Genomic DNA, 16,109 nt, shown 5'->3' on the forward strand with positions numbered 1-16,109 from the left:
AGTCCTCTGCGAAATCGTCTCTTCATGTTCCGCCTCTCATCATATACTCGCCCAATATTATTGTTTGCGCCGATGCTGATCCACTCGTCCTTTAGCTCTCCGTGATTCTCGCTGTCTCACTGTTGTGTGTGGTATGATGTCTCAACATGCTTTTTTGTTCATTGTGTTCTGTATGTCTATGTCTCAGTCTTTTTGTTCGCTGCGCATGCTCTGTCACCTGCGCCGTACTTGCGCTCAAACTCGGTGATAAATGGCTCGTTATTCATTACACTACTCAGTGCAAGGCGGTCAATCCTAATACAATGACGTAATTTGTAGCCTGGCAAATCCAAATGTTCCCAAGGTCTTTTGCGACGGTGAGGTGAGTGAACACCACTCATGCATCTGCGCCCATCGCCTTAAGTGTCCCATTCCTGCTTATATGAAGTGGTGCTGCGAAGCCTCAACTGGTCCGACAACGATATCGTCGGTTACCACTCCATCAGGTGCTCTGCACTTAGAGAGTAGAGATGGTCGACAGCAGACAGAGTTACGTGTTTGTAGTGCCACGCATGTCAAACAAATATATTTTTAAATAAATGCTCGTCGCCAGATAAAGGCAAGGGTTTGGGGTCCTAGAGTTAAGCGAGTCGGACTGTGAAGCGTAGGAGCATGCGTGACGGAGCAACTTGACCTGGCGGTTCTCGGCCACCGTACTCCTGCAAATACTCTCTATTCTGAAGTGTACATACCTATTCTGAGACTTTCGGAAAGCGAATCGGCTTGAACTGTAAGCGAGCTGCAGGAGCCTGAGCCCTGAGGCCAGCTGCAGTCTTGAGACCTGGTCCAAGTTGCAACCGGGATACTGAGTTCCAACTGATCACACAGTGTGCGAGTCCTCTACCCCGACGCCTTTGTTGAAATATTCCAAGCAAACGGAAGACAAGCACGTTTGCCCCAGGCGGTCGGTTGCCCGAAGGGCAATCGCATACAGTACATCGAGTAGATACAACGAATATATATGAATTTCTTATCACCTTATACCGTTGCCGAGCAGGACCAGGTCGACTTTAGGAAATCGAGCACAGCAATGCGGGCTTGCACTCGGGGTCCTGGCACCGCGTGATGGAAAAGAGTGACATCCACCTCTAAATATCGAGTTCCTCCTGTGCTAATGCTTGTTGACTTCTATGTGCTCTCTAAGTACACTTCTATTAGGTCTGAGAGTATGGAGAGAGCCTATATACATAGTCTGGTACAGTATATGTGTAATTAGCACCCTTCTCTGTATGAATTACGCAGTACTATATATTACCAAGGTCTGCCTATGGTATAAGTGACAACTCTGCTTCGTTGTTGAAGATCTAGAAATACCATGAAGTCCGGTTCATAGCTTGTATACACTCGGCATGGAATTGTAGGAGTGGTGGTGTTTCAGGATTGATGTGATTCTCTAACATGCATCCCTAGTTGAAAGGTAACAAGGTACATTGGTGAAGTACTCTGTGCCTCAAAGGCTCCAACAAGAATTCCAGTGGAGGAAAGTGCTATTTGAAGCAATGTATTGCACTTTATAGCAGGTTGGATAGCTAACAACAGTGGACTATATGTTGGTATCAGAAGTACATGTCCTAGGCTACTACTAAATCTGAGTGTGACCAGTCTCATCTCCTGGCAGCTTGTATCATCAATGTAGAGAAACATTGAACTTGTCACCATTGAAGCTGCTACTTAGTTGAAGCTTCACTACAGCTGGAATGAACAATGCCTCCCACTTGGGTATGGTGGTAGTCACACTATATATGGTAGACGTCTAGCTACTGGAAATGTGACTACAGGTCACAGATCCACGCCACAGAGACCCCAACGCCACAATCCGAACTCGCGACGCTCAAAGTCGACCTGGTCCTGCTCGGCAACGGTACCTTATCAGTTGGGCCCGCCTGCGGCGGTCCCCCCTGACCACGCGCAACACGGCGCGAGCTCGCAAGCTCGATCCCGACTCCCGAAATCCAACAGCCTTGCGCCCGAAGCACCAGGAAAGACGCACATGTCGAACACTAGTACTTACATACTTTGGGGCAGTCGCATTTGGAAAGCTCACTTGCAATTGTGGCAACCTATATGTAGGAACCTCCAGAATGGCGCGTGGTAAGCACAGCCACAACCCCTTCGAACGCGGCCAGATCCTATCGCCCAAGTTCCCAACCCCTCCCTTAAACCCTCTCTCACTCGCACAACAACGAAGCTGCAAAACGCACGATTACATTCCGCAAGCATGAGCGCACACCAGCTAGCTAAATGTCATACGATACAAAACAGAAGCTCAAAGGAAACAGTCCGGGACGAGCGCCAGCAACAAATGTCCAGCTCGTATAGTCCGCAGCCCTCGTACTCACTTCACTCACACACGCACACTCGGGCCTGGGGTTCAGTCGAGGTCGAGGTTGAGCCGGCTGACGCGGCTCGTGCGCCTACAGCGATGGCTCGTCAGCGTGTGTTCAAGCGAAGGGGCGAGAGGGACCGACCTCTGCAGACCGAGGAGCTTCTTCAGCTTCGCGGCCTCGCTCTGGAGGCCCTGGGCGGCGGCCGCGCCGTTCGCGCCCTTCTGCTCGGACGACGCGGCTTGCTGCGAGGACGACGACTCGGTGGCGGCTGCTGACTCCGCGGAGGCGCTGGCGGAGGCAGCGGCTCCTTCAGCAGCGGACTCGGTCGCGGCGGCGCCCTCAGCAGCGGACGACTCGGCGGCGGCGGCGGAGGACTCGGTGGCGGACCCGGCGGCGGCGCTCTCGGTTGCGGTGGCAGTCGAGTTGTTGCTAGCGTTGCCGCTGCCGTTCTTGTTCTTGTCGCTGCCCTTGCCGCTCTTGCTGCTCGACTGAGCGCCGGTGCCAGTCTCGGTCGAGTTCGCGCTCATGCCGGTGTTTTGGGCGTTACCATTCTGGTTCTTCTTGCCGCCCTTATGGTTCGCCTTGCCCTTCTTTCCGCTATTCTACGCGACATCGAAAGTAGTCAGCATTCCGCGAAAATACAAGGCGGTGAGCAGGAAGTACTCACAGCGCTACCGGTCTGGATCGACCCGTCCGCCATCTGGGTGACCGTGACGGTCTGCGCGACGCAGCTCGCGGACGTGTCCGTCGAGTTCGAGCCCGAGCCCGAGGCGCTGGTGATGGACGCGCCCGCGGCGGACTCGGTGGCAGTCGCGCCGTCGCCGCTCAAGCCTGTCTCGGACGAGCCGAGCGCAGAGCTGGAGAGGGTGGCAGCCGCGCCGGAGGTGTCGGTGGAGTTGGAGCCTCCTGCAGCGGCGGTGGCGGTGGCCTGGAAGAACGGTGAGCATGTGTCCGGGGGGGGACAAGAAGAGGATGGGCTTACTGCCACGGCGGACTCGCTCGCGGTTGCCTCGGCGTTCTTGGGCATGGGCGCGGCGAGGGCGCTGCCGGCGAGGGCGATGACGAAGGGGACGAGCGCGTTACGGAACAACATCGTGTAAAGGCGGTGAGATGAAAGCTTGGAAGACTACGAGACTAATGGGACGGATGCGTCGAGGAAGAGTGCACTGCACTGGACTGTCTCAGATGAAAGGGCGAGCTTCAAGCGTAAGCAGCAGGAAGACCGATCGCGGATCGGTACTTCGAAAAGACGAGGAGAGCAGACGAAAAAAGAGGGGGGAGGCCGAAGAAAGGTCTGGGGAATCCCCGCCTCGCAGCATACCTGGGTACTTATACGCCCTCGGTAACGGCCGCGCGTAAAGGGGGCCCTTCGCAGGGCGGATTGGCATGGCACCCGGGGCCAGTCGCAGGAGACGTTGGAGCGCGAGCTGATGGTTTAGCGTTGAAGGATTGAATTGGAGCGCGTCGAAGACTGGCAACGGACGCGTCCTGGAAACGAGGGAAGCGTGCGTGCTATCCTTAGCACGTTCGCACAGGAACAAGGTGTGATGACGTCTTCTGGGGTATTGGAGCGTGATCGGGCTTGCCTGCCGAAAAGGGAAATGAGTGCGGGAGAAGCACTCGGTCCTCTCGGGGACACCCAGCCTTCGGAACCGGGCGCTGTGGCGCTAGCATACCACGATGGCGGATGTGCCGACCATCATACATGTAGCTGATACTGGAAAGCACTGCATGGACCATCACAAAGATCACTGGCAAACAGATGTGAGGCGATATATTAGACGCACTCTGCACGTCTGGTCATCATCGACGATGCCACAAAGCGATCTGACCGCAGAACCCAGCTCTTGTACTCTCGGGACTCACCACTTTGTGGCGAGAATCCAAAAAAAATTACTGAACTTTCCATGGCAGCCATCAGCGGATTAGCCTGGACCCAACCTCCGATCCGCAGGCATCTCAATCTTCGTGATGTCGACACCCATTGACCTGAATCACGGACCACTGACAGACTAGAAACAAGCGCACAAGGGCCGGTCATCATCGGAAACACCGTCCCATCACCATAATCTACGGTTTGGCGTACGATTCCCCATACCAAATCCGAGAGGCATAACACTCACAACTCAAGGTACATGACCGAGATTATCAGCTCCATATGACTCCGGTCGTCATGTAGTCGCCGTGAATGCGCCATCCTCCAATCAAGAACCAGGAGCTACAGGTTTAAATGTTGAATACATACCAGCCTGCTGATGTAGCTGGAGTCCCCTGCTATTCGGAGGCCCGGCGACTCGGAGGACGACGCGTGGCGGATCATTCTAGTGAAACGGCCGGAGACTTGATGAATGCCTACCAGGGCCAGTCCCGCTCCTGCACCCAACCCGAGCCCGAACCCGACTGATGAACCACTCACAATTCATCTCACTCCCGGCGACCACGCATCTCGCCCTCACCCGTTCCATTCATCTCACTGCGTTCACACCTCTTCGATTCTATCATCCTCATCGCTCTCCTCCTCCTTGCGTACGGCACTCGCCCCCGTATCTACCTCCAAACCCGCGTCGTCCCGCTCGGTCTCGGGCCCTTCGACGCCCTTGAGGAGCACCACGAGGCGCTCGACCGCCTCCGCCACCTACACCATATTCCTCCATCAGCCTTCTTCTCCCAGCCGAAAGCAAACGCACCTTCTCCACCCCCTCAGCCAAATGCATCGCCCGCACCACCTCGTACACGCCGTGCCCGCGCAGAAAGTCGCGCCCCCAGCGCGTGGTGCAGAGGAGCAGCAGCGTCTCGACGTGCGTGCGCCGCAGCACGGGGTCGGGCTCGCGCGTCTTCGTGGGCGGGAGGAGCTGCAGCGCGGGCGGGAGGCGGTCTTGCTCCTGGCCGGGCCGTGGTCAGTGCGGCGGAGGGAACGAGCGGGACGGGCGCAGCGCACCTCGAGGTCGAGCTCCTCCGGCCCGGCGAGCGGCAGGAGGATGGACGGCAGCGCGTCCATGCCGGGCGCCGCCGCGGCGCCCGGGGGGGCCGCGACGCGCGCGGATTCGGGCGCGAGCAGCGCGCGGTGCGCGGGGGCGTGGAAGGCGCAGTTCCTGGCGTGTCACGGGTCAGGCGGGAGTGCGCGCGTGAGGAGGAGGAGGAGGAGGAGGGAGGACGGACGGACTTGATGGTGGACGCGACGCCCCCGCGCCGGATCGTGTCCGGGTGCTCGGTGAACGCGAGCAGCTTCGCGAGTGGGTACTCGAGATCTTCCGAGGTGCCCATCGGCTCTTTCGGCCGCGGGGTGAGGAAGAACAGGCGTCCGGGAGGGGTCTACAGGACGTTTAGCACCGGCACTGGCAGTGGTAGTACCGCACTTACCAGCGACAGATTGGCAAACACACTCGCGAGGAAATGGAGCTGGCTCCCGGGCTCGCCCTCCCTGCTCGGCACGCGCGCGCTGAGCACGAACGCGTCCAGCAGCAGCGGGAGCGCCTCCACCTCGCGCTTCGTCCCCGCAGGATACGGCTCGGGCGCGGGGCAGCTCCCGCAGCGCGACTGCTCGGCGTAGTACGCGCCGCGCACGGGGTAGTCGGCGATGACGGGGATGGCGAGGGCGAGCAGGGCGGACTGGACGGAGGGGGCGGCGGAGAGGTTGGAGAGGAGCATTGCGGCGAGGTCGGCGAGGACTGCCTGCGGGTTCTATGGCGGGGTGAGGGGGAGGGGAGGGGGCGGAGAGGGGGACGTACAAGGATGTAGGAGACGAGGAAGGTGAGGAAAGGCGTGTCGCTGAGGCTGGGCGCGAGGAGCGGCGAGTCCGAGAGGTTGACCAGCGCGCGGAAGGCGTCGTGCGCGACTGTCTGCAGGGCTTCGTGTCACGTCTGTCACTGCGGTGGGTATGTGTGCTTACTGTAGGCTCTCGGCACAGGAGCTTGAGATCGCGGATCGCGTCGGTGTCCTGCGTCTTCTTGAGGCCGGAACTGGGCAGGAATATCTTGCGGTAGGGAGAATCGGCGTCGGTGTGGCCGAGCAGGTTGGAGAGCGCAATCTGGCGGACTTGTGGGCTGCGGTCGTGCAGGAAAGGAAGGAGCTGGCGGAGAGTTGTTATCATAGTGTGCAGAGAAGGATATCCATGAGACAAACCTCTCGCAGTTGGTCCTCCATTGCGGGGTGTGTCTGCAGCGAATTTATTGGGTTGCAGGTGGTCCGAGTCCGATCTCGAGATGATTTGCAAACTCTTGCTGAGTTGAAGCAACCCTTATGGGATGCAAGTGTACTCAGTACCGCTGTGGGGTTGCTTGTCAGCTGCTCGTGCTCGGAAAGTAGTAGGGCTGCTCAATAGTTGATCGTTGGTCAAAAGGTTAAACAGCGGAAAATGGCTATTCTAATATAATTACAGTGAACCGCAAAAGTATTGCACCAAGTTCTCTTTGGTGTCAAATGCAAGCTTGTAGTACTGCTTTCCCTCTACATCATGATAGTATTACCAAAACATCCTGCTGTATTATGGCTGGAAAGGAGGCCAAATACAACGGTCTGGTTTCAAGACTGGACACCCTGGGAACCAGCGCATCTCTATCCTTTCCATTTACGGGGTTATCGTTACTCGATCGGGTATGTCCTAGTTTACAGTATTGACATATGTCAACGGTACGTTGGGCTTCTTACCTTTGCATCTTTGGTATATAAGGCCCTCTACCCTCGTAATTTCCGTCTCTCTTCCCCAGTCCTTCTCCCCATCTCCTGTATTGTCCCAGAAGGTTTTCCCTATGCTCGAGGACACACATTTCATTGCTACTAGTCTCCAAGCATCAGCCCTCCAGCTCACCGAAATGCCCCAGCCTGAGCGTTTCGTACAGTCTCCTTCAGGTCCTTCGAAAGTATGTCCGAGGAGTCCCTCATCTCACGGAATCTAGGAGGACACGACTTGAGTTGTTTTCGGGGGCAACGCCGTGGAAAACAAAGCTACCAAGGCGCTTAACCAAAGCTCCGCTTCGCCGTGGTGGCCACAGCCGCGCCCCTGCGTCGTCCGTTCCGTCATTGCCACAACCGCCTCCGCTCATGCCTCGATGACAAGCTACAACCTGACGCGCTTCGTCCAGGAGCTCCTCTCCAAGACCGACGCCGCCCCGCCCTCCTTCACCGTCCACCTCTACACCGAGCACTGGACTCTCAATAACGGCTCCAAGTTCCTCTACAACAACCAGGTCGCGGTTAGTCGTCTCCCTTCTTGCCACACTTCGCGCGTCTGATCATAATTCAATGTTGCAGTCTCTGCTGGACGACATCCGCCAGCAGCGCATCCCCCCAGACTTCCTCGAGCTCTTTGAGGCCTCGCGCGTGCCGTTCTACGAAGGTGCGCCCATCACATGCATGTGCTCTGTGGCACCGACTCCTGTTAATGCGTGCGCCAGGCTGCCTCATCGTAGAGCTCCTCGACTACCGCCCGCGATCGAAGAACGCAAAGGTTGACAAGCCCGAGCGTAGCCGCGTCGTACTGCACCCGACGCCCGAGTCCCTCTGGGCGGACATATGCTTACTCAACCAGAAGGCGGATAACAAGTGGACGGACGAGGATGCATTGCACGCCGAGGCTAGTCTGCTGGTACGTAACACTCCATATTGCAGTGGGTACATGACTACATGCTCGCCACCAGCTTGCCACCGCCCCGCCAATTTGCCTCGACCCCGACCCCCGCCTCGTCCGCGCCGTGAACGGCATAATCAGAGTATCCACGCCCCCCGTTCCGCAGTCCCTCAAACGCAAAGCGGTCGTGCTCGAGCCCGAGGAGGACGAGATTGAGGTGGCGCGCCGTGCCCGGCTCATGCAGTACATGAACCCGAGGATTCACCGCCCGTCGATGACGCCAAAGTGCGTTCGCTCTCGTTTCTCATGTGTGATGTGGTTAACGCGTGCGCCATGTAGCTACCGGATATTGGAAGCCGCCAAGGCTGTGAAGGCGCGCAAGGAGCTCATGGCCGCCGAGGCCGCCAGAGCGAGCGCAGCGACGACGCCCGCACCCGCTCCGGCGCCGGCGCAGACACCAGCTGCTACGCGTCCGCCGTCGGTACAGGCGGCTCCGGCTGCAGCGCCTATGCCCGTTCCGGATATGATGGCGCGTCCCCCGATTGCCGTTGCGCACGCGAGGATGCAGCCGACCCCGCAGATGAGAGGCACGCCGCAGATGAGAGCGGCGAGTATCCCGTCGCCGTCTGCGCATTCGAACGGGACGTCGGTTACGCCTACGCCGGTGCCGACGAATGGACCTATTGCCCATCCACAGCACCCGCAACATCCCCAGCATTCTCATCATCCTCAACATCCTCAGCATCCTCAGCATCTTCAACATCCTCAACTTTCCCAGCATTCTCAACTTCCCCAACATCCACAGCACCCTCAGCACCCTCAGCATTCTCAACATCTCCTGCACCCGCACGCTCCACAACCCCGAGCTTCTCCCATGCCACCCGCACAATCGCCCATGCCCCGACCCGTCTACATCGCGGGACAGCACGCGGGCGAGCCATCGCAACAGCGCAATCCCACCCCCATCCAACGCCCGCCGACCACACACCAGTCCCCGCGGCCCCCGTCCTCCCAGCAGCAATCCCACCCGCAACCACAACCGCAGCTGCAACCACAACCGCAACCAACCCCCGCGCAGTACCAACAGTTCGCGCAAGCGCTGCATGCCCAACAGCAACAACACCAGGGGTTCCAGGCGCAAATGCCTCATCCACAACTCCTCGCGCAGCGGGGCAAGCCCGTCCCCGTTCCTCGCCCGCAGGGGACGCCCGCGCTGCTCACGCAGCCGTTGGCCCAGCAGCAGCAACAGCAACAGCAAGGACACACGAACCAGGAGCAGCTGAACAATGTGTTCCAGCATATGCAGCGGATGCAGATGGAACGGCGGATCATGGCGCAGCAGGTGCAGCAGATGCAGGGCCACCACCCGAACGCGGCCCAGAACCCCCAAAACCTGAATGCGACGCAGAACCACCAGAACCCGAATGCGAATGGGCGGGTGACGCCCCAGGCGCAGACGCAGGCGGGGCGCAGCCCGATGGTGGCAGCTGCGCAAGCTCAAGTTCAGGCGCAGGGGCAGGACCCGCGCAACAGTCCGGCGGTCGCGAACAGGCACCTGTCCGCGTCGCGCTCGCCGATGCCGCAGCCTGCGCAGGCGCAGCCCCAGGGCGCGTACAACGGGTACAACGTCCACGCGATGTCGCAGTACCCGCACCACATGGTGAACGGCGGGCAGCAGCAGGGCGCGCCGAATCTCAATCCCCAGCAGCAGGGACAGCAGGGACAGCAGACAGGGCAGCCGATGATGCATTACCCGCCGCAGATGTACTTTCCGCGGATGCCGCCTGGGTACTGGCCGATGCAGATGCCGATGGGACGCCCGGTGGTGAACGGGGGGCAGCAGCAGATGGCGGGGGCGGCGGGGATGGCGGTGAATGGCGCGCAGAAGCCGGTGCCGGGGGGGTTGCAGGGACGGACGTGATTTGTGGGTGTATTGTATTCATGTATTGTACTACTCTTCTACTGGTGCCGTTGGAAGGACTTGTATTTTTGTGCATTTGGGTAGATCTATCTACATACGTACGCTGGAGCTTACCTAATCGCTGCTGTGCGCCGGGGATATCCAGAGGAAAAGGAACTCGGGAAGGGACCAACTGTTGACGACTGGATCAGATGCATCTGACCTGCACATCTTCGCGTTCTCGGGATCGTTATCTGGATGCACGCAGCGGAGGAAGATCGGCTGTTTTAGGCAATCCGCAGGAGTGGATTGGGTCCCTCCATGGCTAGCTTCATGTAACGAAAGCTAGCACTTTGCAGCGGACCCATCATCAGGTGCTAGCATTAGTACTAGCGCAGAGCTTGCCGCTGCTGATCGCGAGTGCATGTGATCCCCCACTGGCACTGTTACTGCAGCACGCTCATCAATAAATTTCCTTGTAGTCGTGTCGGTGTGTAATGACTCAAAGCGCGGGGGATGTTGGCGCTTCTCGCGCTCGGACGTTCTGAGGCTGGGGACGGCAGTCACGGTGAAGGAGGGTGATACAGCTGTTGAACGTCAAGGGGTGGGGGCGGCGTACTTATATCCATACGTCCTGGGAATGCTCAGGCTCGCGGGGAAGCGATCCTTCAAAATTATGCAGGGCTGCGCGACCGTGCCACCGTGCCGCTGTTTCGCGACAACACCCCGGTATCACCGCTCTCGCAGAGGACAGGGAGACACTATTGCACGTACCTGACATACGCGATTCGTCGACCACGCGGCCGGCGGAAGGATGCGAGGACTCAACGCACACACTCACCACTCACCTCCGTCCCTGCGTCCAGTGGTCGACGGTGAGCCGGCTGCTTCCATGTGACGTCTGTCTGTCTATTTGACGTGGACATGCATGCACGGAGGGAGGAAGGAAGGAAGTCGAGGAGGCGAGTAATTGGGCGGAACGTGCCGCAGCTCGGGTCGGGGACGAGGGCGATGACAGCCGGCAGAGACTCGGAAGGGCTGACGGTGGCGGAATCCCAGACAGACAGACAGGAGACTGGCGAGCAACTCGAGACGCAGGATACGCGATTGGGACTGTGCACGGAAACGGAAACGGAGGAAATGGCAGATGAAAACAGGGGGACCGAAGACAACCCATATCCCACAAACGAGACAGACAGAAAAGACGGAAACGACACACTAGCACAACACAACTGCAGACGATGATGCGCCCCGCCCCCTCACTCCCCGCGGCTCCCTGCCTCGCCCGGCCCGGGCGAGTTGAACGACTCGTCGTCGTCGCTGGCGCCCTCGCCGCTCGAGCCGTCGCCGAAGCCCTGCCGCGCGGCGCGGCCCTTGGCGCCGCCGCGCCCGCCGCCCGCTGCATCTCTCGTCCTTCGCTTAATCTGGAGGCACACATGGGAGAATAGACGCGGCCAGCTAGTCAGTCGAGCTTCTCTTCGCGATGTGATAGAGATGGAGATAGAGGTTTGGGTTTGGGAGTTAGCGCACGTACCATTTTGGCGTACACGAGCCCGCAGGCGTTGCATAGTGTTCTCGGGCCTTGAGTGCTCTCTATCAGCGCGAGAAGACCCTTGCGAAGGTGATACGGGCGGAGGCTCACCCATAGGCCCTCTTCTCCACTCCGGCGTGGACGTCGCGCTGCACCCTAGGCACACCTGTCCCTCCTGCACGGGCTGCCCCTCCTGCGTTCCCAAGCACCACATCAACCAAAAGAAAGGGAGCACAAATACGAATCAGAATCAGCACCGCGCCGAGCAACGTCCGACGAAGCCAAAAACGCACCCTCTTCACCGGCGCGCCCGCACCCGCGGGCGTCGCCTCGCGGGGCATCTCGGGCGCGGCGGGCGGCGCGCTCGCGGCGGTGTCGAGCACCTGCCACCCGAACTGTGTGGCCTGGCGGATGCGCTCGAACACGTCCGGCGGCGGCGTCGGCGCGCTGCCTAGTGCTTGCGCTTCGTGGATGGCGAGGCGGTAGGATTCGAGGAGCTGTCAGTAACGTACGAGAAGGGGGGGAAGCGTGGGGGAGTGGGTGTATGCGTGATTGGGTGAACGGATGTGTAATTGAGCGGATGCACGGTTGATTGAGCGGGTGTATGCATGATTGAGTGAATGCATGCGATTGGGTGCACGGATGCGCGATTGCGTTGATATGGGCGTGGCGTGGCGTGTCATGTTATGTCAAAAACAGAGTTTCATGGAAGCCGCCTTGCGAAATCACAAACCTTGTGGAAATCGAGCCCCGGGGGGGCGCTGGGATTGGGCACCCGCCCCGCGGGCTGCGACGCCTCCCTCTTCGCCTGGGGCGGCTGCTGCTGCTGCTGCTGCTGCTGTTGTGGCGGGGGCGGCTGGGGCTGGGGCGTCGACGCGGACGAGCGCATGCGCGGCTGCTGGTACGCGTCGGGTCTGCCGGGCCCCGAGGTAAAGGCGGGGTCGTGCACGGCCGGCGCGGACGCGAACGGCGGGGCGGGGTTCGGGGCGTACTGCGCCCAGCCGTCGCCGGTCCACTGCGGGTGCTGCTGGGGCTGGGGCGGGGGCTGGTGGTGCTGTTGCGGGTGCTGCTGGACGGGGTAGCTGGCGGAGGCGTACGGGGGCTGGTACGGGGGCTGGGGCGGAGGCTGGGGCTGGAAAGACTGGGGGTGCGGGGGCGAGTGCGCGGGGGCGGGCCGCATCTGGCGGTGCGGGTGCTGGGGCATCTGGGCGGGGTCGTACGGCGCGGATGCGTAGGGCGGGTAGTCGTACGCGGCCTGCATGGGCTGGGCGCCCTGTGGCTGGTGGTAGAGATAGCGGCCGTCGGACGACATGTGCGCTGGCTCCTTGTCGGCGGACGGCGGGTACGCGCTGGTGGGGGTGCCGAGCGCCTCGTTGAGCGACGAGTAGGGCGCGTCGGTGGTGGGCGAGACGAGGTAGTGCGGGATGCGCGACGAGCCGGGTGTGGCGGGAGACTGCGAGTCCGGTGAGTAATCGTACAGACGCGGCGGCATGCTGGCGGGACGAAAGAAAGAACACAACCCTAGCGCGTACACGCACGCGTGCGCCGGCGTACGAAGCGAAATACCATCGAAACATGGCCCAAGGGGGGCCCCCTCGATGGCCCGACCCCCGTGAACCGAGTCCCAATCCGGGGAAATCCCCTCGCAGCCCCCGGCCATGCCCCCTTATCGACCGCAAGCCAAACAGAATTTCTTACTTTCTCTGTCCACAATTCTCCCCTTCCTCGCGCAATTCAACCACTCGCAGCGGCAATCCCGTACAAAACGGGCTATCAACAATTATTCGTAATTTGATGGCGTGCTGCGAGCTTGTCGGGTCCTGCTGGCGCCCACCCGGGTCTCGTATCCCCGCTTGCTCGAGTTTCCCTCTTCTTGCTGCCTCTGGATCTCCAACTTACGGAGAGCGCTGCGGGCAACGAACAACGAAGCAACCGCCCGCCTTCCTGCATTCCACGAACCCTGTCTCCGAAGCATTCTCTCACACAGGAACAAACAGTCACGAGCCACACACGCGTTTATCTGGATCATCCCAGGAACTACTAAGCTTTTAGCTTCTATGGCCCATACAGCCGTTTGCAGTTCGATGGGCCCATTTCTCGAAAATCATTTACAGTCGGACCATGTCGGAGAAGGAAATTCAAGTCCCCAAGACCCCAATATCAGACCACTTGGACTTCGTTTAATTTCTGGGACGTCCCTGGCACCATGTCCGACACACTCCGACTATATGTGACTTTCTGAAGTGACGGCCTATCGATCTGCAAACGGCTGTAATAGCCCCCGCGACGACAATCAATATCACAATCCAATAGCAGGACCCCCGATAATCAGTATAAATGCCTGATCCCGAGGACCCATAAGTAGACCCATTTTGTCCGGAAGAAAATCGCCGATTTTGGACCTTTTGTCCGGAAGAAAACAGGCATCACAGCGAAAAAGTGGCTCTAAAAGGCAACTATGGCGTGGGTACGTCTAAATTTAGCCTCCCCGGCAGGTGCCGGGATAAATATGGCGTCGAAATGGCCAAATCTGACCAAAATGTCCGGAAAAAAATCAGCCATTGAGGGCTCTAAAGTCCCAAAATTTGTCCGGAACCTGATCAGACATTTATACCAATTATCGGGGGTCCTCCAATAGCAGATGCATGCGTGCGATGAACAACGATAGTGCGATTATCCAAAACAAACAATGCAATGAGAAAACGAATGACAGCGAAAACATGTTCCCTAGAATGAGAGAGTGTCCGTTCTTCAGCCTGACACCAAGCTGGCTGGCGTTATCCTAATCCAGCGCTGTTCTGCAATCGCCCGCCCCGGTCGTCAGCGGCCCCTCCCCCATCCCCCGTCCACTTATTCTCCGCGGGCACGTCCGCGTGCGGCGGCGCAAACCCGGGGTTCACATCGTCGTCCACAGCATCCTTCTTCTCCGGCGCCCGCGCGCTCCCCTTCCCGCTCGCCGCCGCCGCCGCCCGCTCCCGCGCCCTCCTCCTCCGCTTCAGAATCGTCTTCCGATTCCGCACCGCCCTCCTGAACCTCGCCTCGTCCCCGTAGAACAGGTCGTACTCGCAGAACGGGCAGATCCACTCGTCCGCCGGGTTCGTCGGCAGCGCCGCGGGCGTAACCTCGGACTTCTTCCGGCGGCGCGGCGGGATCTCCGCCGCCAGGAAGCGCAGCGGCGGCGGGCTCACGAAGCTCTGCGCGTTCGCGCCCGCCTGCGCGGCGGCCCCCCCGCCCGAGTGCGGCAGCCGCGACGGCACGTAGTTCCGCAGGTGGTGCGGGTTCGACGCGTTCGCCAGCGCGCTCCGCTTCTTTTTCTTCGTGCGCGGCTTGTTGGGCACCCCGTTCGCGAGCGCAGAGTCCACGGAGGACGAGTTATTTTGGTCGATCGCAGCCGTGGCCTTGGCCGTGCGCGCCCGCTGTTTAGAACGTTCGGTCCGTTTCGCCTTGCTCAGAGACGAAGCCGCCGCCTTTGCCGCTTCGGCTGCCTTTGCAGCCTGCCGCGCGAGCTCGACTTCGAAACGAGCGTGCAGCGCAGCAACTTCCTCCTTTGTCGCGACCAGCCTCTCAGACGCTGTACCAACTTCATTAGACGCTATACGCAGGATATCGTAGATAGAACAACTTACTCGCACTATGACAATCAAAAGTAAACTCTGCCTCGGGCAAAGCACGCTCCTGCCGCTGCAGCGCCGCGGGCACATTCTCCTTCAACACCCGCAGCGCACGCGCAACCCTTGCCGCCTTCCGGCGCGAAGGCCGCACCTTGGGTGGCGGGGTGCTCTTCGGGTCGCCCCCGGGCGCACGATTCGCAAACGGGTAGTTCGCCGACAGCGCCTGGTCGAGCGCGAGCGTGTCCCCGAGCGACAGCGCGCCGAGCACGGCCGACAGCTGCCGCCTGCGATGCCGCAGCAGCTCCTTGTGCGCGAGGCCGACCTTTGTCGCCTTCGACAGCCGCCCTTTCTTCTGCGCGAGCGACAGGGCGCCCGGCGCGGGCGTCCCCGCCCGCTCGAGCTCCGCAACGTCCGCGGCGTCCCCGCGCGCGGCGCCCCGGTCGGGGAGCTCCTCCTCCTCGCCCGACTGCGCCGGGCTTGCGTCGAGCCCGCGGTGTGCCGAGCCCTGCGCGTTCGCGGGCACCTTCCGCTTCTTCGTGTTCCCCGGCTGCTGCAGGTGGTCGACATAGTCCCCGTCACCCTGCTCGTCCTCCTCCCCGCCATCCCTGTCCCTGTCCCTGCCCCTGTCCGCTCCGTCCCTCTCCCGCGCATCCCCGAACACATCCAGCGCGCCCGCGCCAAAGTCGGACTTGAGCAGGAGGTCCTGCACGCCGCCGAGGATCGGCATGTAGTACGACTGGAGCGCCATCTGCGCGGAGAGGCTGTCCAGCTCGTCGTCGGCGTCGTGTGGCGGCACGTCCTGCGGCAGGGGCTCCATCGTCACCCGGCGGCGCTTGGGCAGCGGCTTCACCCGCCGCATCGACGGGAACTCGGGGACGTCGAACACAGGCGTCGACGCTCGGTACATCTCGTCCGACTCGATTCTGTGGCCCCGGCGCTGATAATCCAAAATTGCTTAGCCCTGCAGCACAAGATACGAGAATCATCACCCAGCTGACATGTCTTCTAGTTATGTGCTCTCCCTCGCTCCGGGCAGATCTCAATTTCGCCGAATTTGCAGAGCTCGTCGTCGTCGAATGATGGTATGTCGTAGCCTGCCACGACGCAAAAGAAAGGCCCGGTATGTAAGCGGCAC

At 60.2% G+C, this 16,109-nt stretch overlaps 5 protein-coding genes across 5 annotated transcripts; 1 reads left to right on the forward strand and 4 right to left on the reverse strand.

Moving 5' to 3' along the window:
* Positions 1 to 2,410: 2,410 nt before the first annotated feature.
* GLOTRDRAFT_93043 (uncharacterized protein) lies at positions 2,411 to 3,459 on the reverse strand (the record flags this gene model as incomplete). Its single annotated transcript, XM_007867161.1, has 4 exons — positions 2,411 to 2,453; positions 2,508 to 2,968; positions 3,034 to 3,294; positions 3,349 to 3,459. 4 exons carry the CDS (start codon positions 3,457 to 3,459, stop codon positions 2,411 to 2,413), a joined length of 876 nt encoding a protein of 291 aa, XP_007865352.1.
* An 885-nt stretch (positions 3,460 to 4,344) lies between these two features.
* GLOTRDRAFT_138326 (DUF383-domain-containing protein) lies at positions 4,345 to 6,691 on the reverse strand. The gene is made up of 9 exons (XM_007867162.1): positions 6,489 to 6,691; positions 6,256 to 6,435; positions 6,095 to 6,205; positions 5,727 to 6,047; positions 5,530 to 5,678; positions 5,305 to 5,458; positions 5,054 to 5,248; positions 4,490 to 5,001; positions 4,345 to 4,436 (listed from the first exon to the last, which is right to left on the reverse strand). The coding sequence occupies exons 1-8, from the start codon at positions 6,507 to 6,509 to the stop codon at positions 4,846 to 4,848; spliced, it is 1,287 nt and encodes a 428-aa protein (XP_007865353.1). The 5' UTR covers positions 6,510 to 6,691; the 3' UTR covers positions 4,345 to 4,436; positions 4,490 to 4,845.
* A 723-nt stretch (positions 6,692 to 7,414) lies between these two features.
* GLOTRDRAFT_138327 (uncharacterized protein) lies at positions 7,415 to 10,058 on the forward strand (the record flags this gene model as incomplete). The annotated part of the gene is made up of 5 exons (XM_007867163.1): positions 7,415 to 7,558; positions 7,617 to 7,701; positions 7,760 to 7,950; positions 8,003 to 8,217; positions 8,272 to 10,058. The coding sequence occupies 5 exons, from the start codon at positions 7,415 to 7,417 to the stop codon at positions 9,851 to 9,853; spliced, it is 2,217 nt and encodes a 738-aa protein (XP_007865354.1). The 3' UTR covers positions 9,854 to 10,058.
* Positions 10,059 to 10,863: 805 nt separating this feature from the next.
* On the reverse strand, positions 10,864 to 12,855 carry GLOTRDRAFT_138328 (uncharacterized protein; the record flags this gene model as incomplete). The annotated part of the gene is made up of 5 exons (XM_007867164.1): positions 10,864 to 11,256; positions 11,367 to 11,413; positions 11,475 to 11,556; positions 11,657 to 11,860; positions 12,097 to 12,855. 5 exons carry the CDS (start codon positions 12,853 to 12,855, stop codon positions 11,092 to 11,094), a joined length of 1,257 nt encoding a protein of 418 aa, XP_007865355.1. The 3' UTR covers positions 10,864 to 11,091.
* Positions 12,856 to 13,984: 1,129 nt separating this feature from the next.
* On the reverse strand, positions 13,985 to 16,067 carry GLOTRDRAFT_138329 (uncharacterized protein). The gene is made up of 3 exons (XM_007867165.1): positions 15,973 to 16,067; positions 14,990 to 15,911; positions 13,985 to 14,934 (listed from the first exon to the last, which is right to left on the reverse strand). Exons 2-3 carry the CDS (start codon positions 15,879 to 15,881, stop codon positions 14,141 to 14,143), a joined length of 1,686 nt encoding a protein of 561 aa, XP_007865356.1. The 5' UTR covers positions 15,882 to 15,911; positions 15,973 to 16,067; the 3' UTR covers positions 13,985 to 14,140.
* Positions 16,068 to 16,109: the final 42 nt, after the last annotated feature.

Source organism: Gloeophyllum trabeum (assembly GCF_000344685.1).
Source record: "Gloeophyllum trabeum ATCC 11539 unplaced genomic scaffold GLOTRscaffold_00005, whole genome shotgun sequence".
Taxonomy (NCBI): domain Eukaryota; kingdom Fungi; phylum Basidiomycota; class Agaricomycetes; order Gloeophyllales; family Gloeophyllaceae; genus Gloeophyllum; species Gloeophyllum trabeum.

Excerpts from the sequence above, each read along its gene's own strand:
- GLOTRDRAFT_138329 (XM_007867165.1), bottom strand. The coding sequence starts at position 15,881 with ATGTACCGAGCGTCGACGCCTGTGTTCGACGTCCCCGAGTTCCCGTCG. Across the intron at positions 14,935-14,989 it reads TTTTGATTGTCATAGTGCGA|CGTCTGAGAGGCTGGTCGCG; the intron begins GTAAGTTGTTCT and ends AAGTTGGTACAG.
- GLOTRDRAFT_138326 (XM_007867162.1), bottom strand. The coding sequence starts at position 6,509 with ATGGAGGACCAACTGCGAGAG. Across the intron at positions 5,679-5,726 it reads TGTTTGCCAATCTGTCGCTG|ACCCCTCCCGGACGCCTGTT; the intron begins GTAAGTGCGGTA and ends AACGTCCTGTAG. Across the intron at positions 5,459-5,529 it reads GGCGTCGCGTCCACCATCAA|GAACTGCGCCTTCCACGCCC; the intron begins GTCCGTCCGTCC and ends GTGACACGCCAG.